This window comes from Tachyglossus aculeatus, chromosome 11 (assembly GCF_015852505.1).
Source record: "Tachyglossus aculeatus isolate mTacAcu1 chromosome 11, mTacAcu1.pri, whole genome shotgun sequence".
NCBI lineage: Eukaryota > Metazoa > Chordata > Mammalia > Monotremata > Tachyglossidae > Tachyglossus > Tachyglossus aculeatus.
Genome location: NC_052076.1, coordinates 17,467,238 through 17,474,169, shown reverse-complemented (window position 1 = coordinate 17,474,169; position 6,932 = coordinate 17,467,238). Strand labels below are relative to the sequence as shown.

Here is a 6,932-nt window from a genome sequence, read left to right as displayed (position 1 = left end):
TGAGCCCCACGTGGGACAACCTGATCACCTTGTATCCGCCTCAGCGCTTAGAACAGTGCTGTGCACATAGTAAGTGCTTAACAAATACCATCACCGTTATTATTATTATTATAGGACAGAGCCCTCGGGTTGCCCCTCTGCCCTCTACTCCTCTGGCCACAGGGAACAGAACCCCGGCACTTGCCAGCTTTGTGCCCGCCTTGGCACCGTGACCCTTCTCCACTCATGGCCACCAGCTGCAAACTCTGATCACAGCCACACTGGACTCTAAGAACCTCTGTGAGGGACGCTCCGGCCCGACCCTTGACATCCCGGCCTTGTCTGGAGCTGCTGCTTCTGCCCTCCAAGATGCCACCACCATCACGGGTGGGTGAAGCCGAAGGCTGGGCATGGGGAAGGCTTGGGACTGCGGTCGGGGAAAGGGGCAGGGGCTCGGGAACTGGGAGGGGAGATGGGGAAAGGAGCACCAGGAGAGAAGGGCAGTGGCTGGGGACTTGGGAAAGAGGGGAATTGTTGGGGCATTGGGAGGGAGAGAAAGGGGCAGAGGCAAGACACTGGAGTGGGAAAGTTTGGGACCGGTATCACTGGGGGAGAAGGGAAGGGGCCCAAACTGTGGGGAGAGGGAGAAGGGCAGGGGCCTGGGCACTGAGAGAGAGGGGCAGGGACTGGAGGGAGAGGGACATAGGGCTGGGCACTGAGAGAGATGGGCAGGATCTGGGGGATTGGAGGGAGAGGGGCCAGGGGGAAGCTGTGAAACAGCAGGAAGTGCTGGATGCCCCATGGGCTTCCCTCCCTCCCTGCCAGCATGGGCCCTCCCCTCCCCACCCCTGCCGGCCCGGGCCCACCCCTCCCCTGCCCCACCAGAGCTGTGCGCCAACCTGCCCGAGGTGGAGATCATCAGCCTGCTGGAAGAGCAGCTGCCCCGCTACACGCTGCGTGCGGACTCCGTCTTCGGCTACGGGCACGGGGACTGGCTGCAGACGCCCCTGCTCCCTGCCGGGGCTGCTGAGCGCCTGACGCCCATCCAGGTGCGGGAGACACTGCACTATTTCCGTGAGTGCCCAGGGATCTGGGCTGGGGCTGGGAGCGTGGGGTACTCTAGTCAGTCCCTCACCTGCCTGGCACCTTCTGGGCAGAGCCCTAGATGGGACATTGAGAGAAACTCCTTGTGGAGTCATGGACCTGGGACTCAGAAGAACCGGGGCTCTCATCCCAGCTCCACCACTTGTCTGCTGCATGATTTAGGGCATGGCACTTAATTTTTCCGTGTCTCAGTTACTTAATCTGGAAAATGGGGATTAAGGCTGTGAGCCCCATTTGGGAGATGTGTTCAATCTGATTAGTTTGTATCTACCCTTTGTATCTACGCTGCTTTGAGAAGCAGCGTGGCTCAGCGGAAAGAGCACAGGCTTTGGAGTCAGAGGTCATGGGTTCAAATGCCGGCTCTGCCACTTGTCAGCTGGGTGACTTTGGGCGAGTTGCTTGACTTCTCTGTGCCTCAGTTCCCTCATCTGTAAAATGGGGATTAAGTCTGTGAGCCCCATGTGGGACAACCTAATCACTTTGTATCCTCCCCAGTGCTTAGAACAGTGATTTGCACATAGTAAGTGCTTAATAAATGCCATCATTATTACCCCAGCGCACAGTACAGTGCCTAACAAATACTACCTCTCCATATTTATATATGCATAAAAGAATAGTGAGAGAAGGTGGAAAGTAAGAAGAGGATGAGGAGGAGAAGAGGAGGATACAAGGCCCCTGTCCTCAAGAAGCTGCCAGTCTGAAGGGTGGGCAGATTAGGGCAGATAAGATGCCCCAAGAACTGAGTCAGATACCATCAAAGAAGCCAGCAGAGGCAAGCACACGCACGCACACACGCACACACACACGCTGCAAAGAACTGGAGTGGCTGGAAACAAATGCGATCGATCACAATCAAATGTGAGAAGCAGTGTGACCTAGTGGGTAGAGAACAGGCCTGGTTCTAATCCTGGCTCTGCAACTTGTCTGCCGCGTGATGTTGAGCACTTCACTGCTCTGTGCTTCAATGATCTCATCTGTAAAATGGGGATTGACTGTGGGCCCATGTGAGACGTGGACCGTGTCCGACCGAATTAGCTTATGTCCTACCCCAGGCTTAGTACAGTGCTGGCTCATAGTAAGTACTTAACAAATCCCATTTTAAAAATCTGGGAAGGCTTCCTGGAGGGATGGGTTTCAATAGAGCTGTGGAGGGTCAAGATTTGATGAGAAAGAGGAAGAGCGTTGTAGGTGTGGGGATTGGCCTAGAGATAGACAGGTTGTGGACAGGGCCAGGGAGCGGTGAGGGTCAGGAGGCTATGAGGGTTTTGGGAAGGAAATGAAAGACTCCAAAGGCCATTGCAGGAATCCAGGAATGGAAACAGTTGAGCTGGGGCAGCAGAAAGGAATGTTCCTTTCTTTTCCTCCTCTCTCCATGGGCTAGTGAAACTACCCTGTGGGCTGGCAGAGTTCTAACCTTATTGGCAAAGCTTCTTCCTCCTGGACTCCCAGCCTTGTGACTGAGGACAAATATTCAACACCTTTTACCTTCCCCTTTCCATCCCTGACTCTCTGGGGAATCTTTGGCTAAACCCCTCTCTCGCCCCAGTTTGGGCTGCAGTAGCCAGGATTTCCTGACCTGACTGGCCACCTGAGATCTCAGGGTCCCCCGCCTCCCCAGTGGGGACTTTTCCTAGCTGAACCCCCTTAATTTGCTCACCTCAGTCACGATGCTGTCACCCTTCTCAGCCACAAAGCTGTCACTCACCCCAGCCACCATGCTGTCATTCACCCTAGTCACTGAAGCAGCATAGCATAGTAGATACAGCACAGGCTTGGGACTCAGAAGGTCATGGGTTCTAATCCCCGCTCTGCCACTTGTCTGCTGTGTGGCCTCGAGCAAGTCATTTCCCTTCTCTGTGCCTCAGTTCCCTCATCTGTAAAATAGGGATTGAAACTGTGAGCCCCATGTGGGACAGGGACTGTGTCCAGCCTAATACGCTTTTACCCCGATGCTTAGTACAGTGCCTGGTATATAGTAAGCACTTAACAAATACCATACTTACTATCAATCGTATTTATTGAGCGCTTACTGTGTGCAGAGCACTGCACTAAGCGCTTGGGAATTACAAGTTGGCAACATATAGAGACGGTCCCTACCCAACAGTGGGCTCTCAGTCTAGAAGGGGGAGACAGAGAACAAAACAAAACATATTAACAAAATAAAATAAATAGAATAGATATGGACAATTAAAATAAATAAATAGAGTAATAAATGCGTACAAACATATATACAGGTGCTGTGGGGAAGGGAAGGAGGTAAGGCGAGGGGATGGAGGGGGAGAGGAAGGAGGGGGCTCAGTCTGGGAAGGCCTCCTAAGGTTATTCTATTATAACCACCGGATTACCACTTAAGAAGGGTGAAGGATTATTTGGATTTTGCCATCAGGTTTTGCTGGCTGGGCTCCCTGCCCCACGCTGGCTATGCCCCTGCCCCGGGATGATGGCAGAAGTGGGCAGAAGGGGGATGGGGAGAGCTGAGGTCTGACCCTCCCTGATCATGAGTGCCTAGAGAGATGGATGAGTGGGCCGGGATGAAGTATACACACAGACTTTCCACTGCTTGTGGGGAAAAGATCAAACTGGATTCACTACTGCAAGAGAAACAGCACGGCATAGTGGATACAGCACAATCCTGGGAGTCATGGGTTCTAATCCTACCCGTGCCACTTTTCTGCTGAGTGCTTGGGCAAACCACTTCACTTCTCTGGGCCTTGGTTACCTCATCTGTAAAATGGGGATGGAGACTGTGAGCCCCACAGGGGACGGGGTCGGTGTCCAACTCAGTTTGCTTGTATCCACCCCAGCACTTGGTTCAGTGCCTGGCACATAGTAAGTGCTTAACAAACTTTATTATTATTATCGTTATTATTATGCTTGGGAGTCAGAGGCCGTGGGTCCTAATCCCGGCTCTGTCACTCTGCTGTGTGACTTTGGGCGGGTCACTTGGCTTCTCTGTGCCTCAGTTGCCTCATCTGCAAAATGGAGATTGAGACTGTGAGCCCCACGTGGGACAACTTGATTACCTTGTATCTACCCCAGCAGTTACAACAGTGCTTGGCACATAGTAAGCACTTAATACCATTACTATTATTATTTTTATGGCATCCCTTAAGCTCCCCATAGCACTGATATGAATGTTGGTTTGTTCATGTATTCGCTTCCTCTTTGCTTCTCCTGCCAGGAGTCATGTCTGTCTTCGTTCTTGTTCCCTCCGTATGTTTCCAGTACATTACTCTATTTATTTATTATTACTCTATTTATTTATCTATTACTCTATTTATTTTACTTGTACATATCTTTTCTATTTTATTCTGTTAATATGTTTTGTTTTGTTCTCTGTCTGCCCCTTCTAGACTGTGAGCCCACTGTTGGGTAGGGACCGTCTCTATATGTTGCCGAATTGTACTTCCCAAGCGCTTAGTACAGTGCTCTGCACACAGTAAGCGCTCAGTAAATATGAATGAATGAATGAATTAATTAAGGAAAAGGAGGCCCAGGAGTGACCAGACATGCACACAAAATTGCTGGAGCTCAAGCTACAGGGGAGGCCATTATGGCACCAGCACAAAGTCAAGGGGCATGAATCCCACCCAATCCCAAATGTCCCACCCCACTGCTCCCATGCCACTCTACCCATCTTCTGCAGGAACTGGAATCTGGTTCCTGCCTCTCCAAACAGCTCACCGGGGCTCTGGGGCTCCCAGGGCTGAGTTCTTGATGGTTCGCTGTCGGGGCAAAAGCCCACCCATCGCAGGGCATGGCCCCTCTCCTCCCTGGCCCAGCTAGTCCCATTGTCCGACCTTCCCGTCGGCCTGTCGGAGTGACCGCAGCGAGCAGGTCAGTGTGGCCCTGCGGCCCCTGAGCCGAAGATGTGGGAGCCAAACTGGGGAGCAGAAATCCTGGGGAATTAGGGGCAGGGCCTCTTCTCCAGTGTCCTTGGCCACTGCCCTCCGGCCGGCCCACCAAGGCCCCATCTCCTAATCCTCCCAACTACTGGCGCAGGCAACCGAAGCTCACTTGCATTGTATTTGCATCTCATTGCATCTATTGCATCTCTATATGCTTTTCCCGTGAAGGCTCCGATGGACAGAAACCTCCCCCCATTCCCGACCCTTCCTCCCCGTGTCTCCAACCTGCCCCTGAAAAGTGATTCCCTTGTCGGGCAGGGATTGTCTCTGTTGCTGAATTGTACTTTCCAAGTGCTCAGTGAGTGCTCAATAAATACGACTGAATGAATGAAAAGGCAGGTGTCTACGGGGGCGGGGGAGGATAGGGTGGCCGGGGTCCAGGACGGAGCCCCAAGTGGGCCAACCTGATAACCTTGTATCTATCCCAGCGCTTAGAACAGTGCTTGGCACATAGTAAGCACTTAACAGATACAAAAATTATTATTAAGTGGGCCAACCTGATTACCTTGTATCTATCCCAGCACTTAGAACAGTGCTTGGCACATAGTAAACGCTTAACAAATACCAAGATTATTATTAAGTGGGCCAACCTGATAACCTTGTATCTATCTCAGTGCTTGGACATAGTAAGCGCTTAACCAATACCAGGATTATTATTAAGTGGGCCAACCTGATAACCTTGTATCTATCTCAGTGCTTGGACATAGTAAGCGCTTAACCAATACCAGGATTATTATTAAGTGGGCCAACCTGATAACCTTGTATCTATCTCAGTGCTTGGCACATAGTAATGGCTTAACAAATACCAAGATTATTAAGTGGGCCAGCCTGATAACCTTATATCTATCTCAGGGCTTGGCACATAGTCATGGCTTAACAAATACCAAGATTATTATTAAGTGGGCCAACCTGATAACCTTGTATCTATCTCAGTGCTTGGACATAGTAAGTACTTAACAAATACCAAGCTTATTATTAAGTGGGCCAACCTGATAACCTTGTATCTATCTCAGTGCTTGGCACATAGTAAGCACTTAACAAATACCAAGATTATTAAGTGGGCCAACCTGATAACCTTATATCTATCTCAGTGCTTGGACATAGTAGGCGCTTAACAAATACCAAGATTATTAAGTGGGCCAACCTGATAACCTTATATCTATCTCAGTGCTTGGCACATAGTAAGCACTTAACACATACCAAGATTATTATTAAGTGGGCCAACATGATAACCTTACCTATCTCAGTGCTTGGCACATAGTAAGTGCTTAACAAATACCAAGAGTATTAAGTGGGCCAACCTGATAACCTTGCATCTATCTTAGTGCTTGGCACATAGTCATGGCTTAACAAATACCAAGATTATTATTAAGTGGGCCAACCTGATAACCTTGTATCTATCTCAGTGCTTGGCACATAGTAATGGCTTAACAAATATCAAGATTATTATTAAGTGGACCAACCTGATAACCTTGTATCTATGTCAGTGCTTGGCACATAGTAATGGCTTAACAAATACCAAGATTATTATTAAGTGAGCCATCCCGATAACCTTGTATCCATCCCAGTGTTTAGAACAGTGCTTGGCACATAGTAAGCGCTTGACAAATACCAAGATTATTATCAAGTGGGCCAACCTGATAACCTTGTACCTATCTCAGTGCTTGACACATAGTAAGTGCTTAACAAATACCAAGAGTATTAAGTGGCCCAACCTGATAACCTTGTATCTATCTTAGTGCTTGGCACATAGTCATAGCTTAACAAATATCAAGATTATTATTAAGTGGGCCAACCTGATAACCTTGTATCTATCTCAGTGCTTGGCACATAGTAAGCGCTTAACAAATACCAAGATTATTATTAAGTGGGCCAACCTGATAACCTTGTATCTATCTCAGTGCTTGGCACATAGTAAGCGCTTAACAAATACCAAGATTA

At 49.5% G+C, this 6,932-nt stretch overlaps 1 protein-coding gene across 1 annotated transcript in view; it reads left to right on the top strand.

The window, feature by feature from the left end:
• Positions 1–221: 221 nt before the first annotated feature.
• HAP1 (huntingtin associated protein 1) overlaps positions 222–6,932 on the top strand; it is a gene marked incomplete at its 5' end in the record, with an annotated part of 33,326 nt that continues 26,615 nt past the window's right edge. Inside the window, 2 exons of the mRNA XM_038754254.1 lie at positions 222–366; positions 865–1,053. Of these exons, the coding sequence (XP_038610182.1) occupies positions 222–366; positions 865–1,053 (334 nt within the window). The remainder of the gene's footprint in view (positions 367–864; positions 1,054–6,932) is intronic.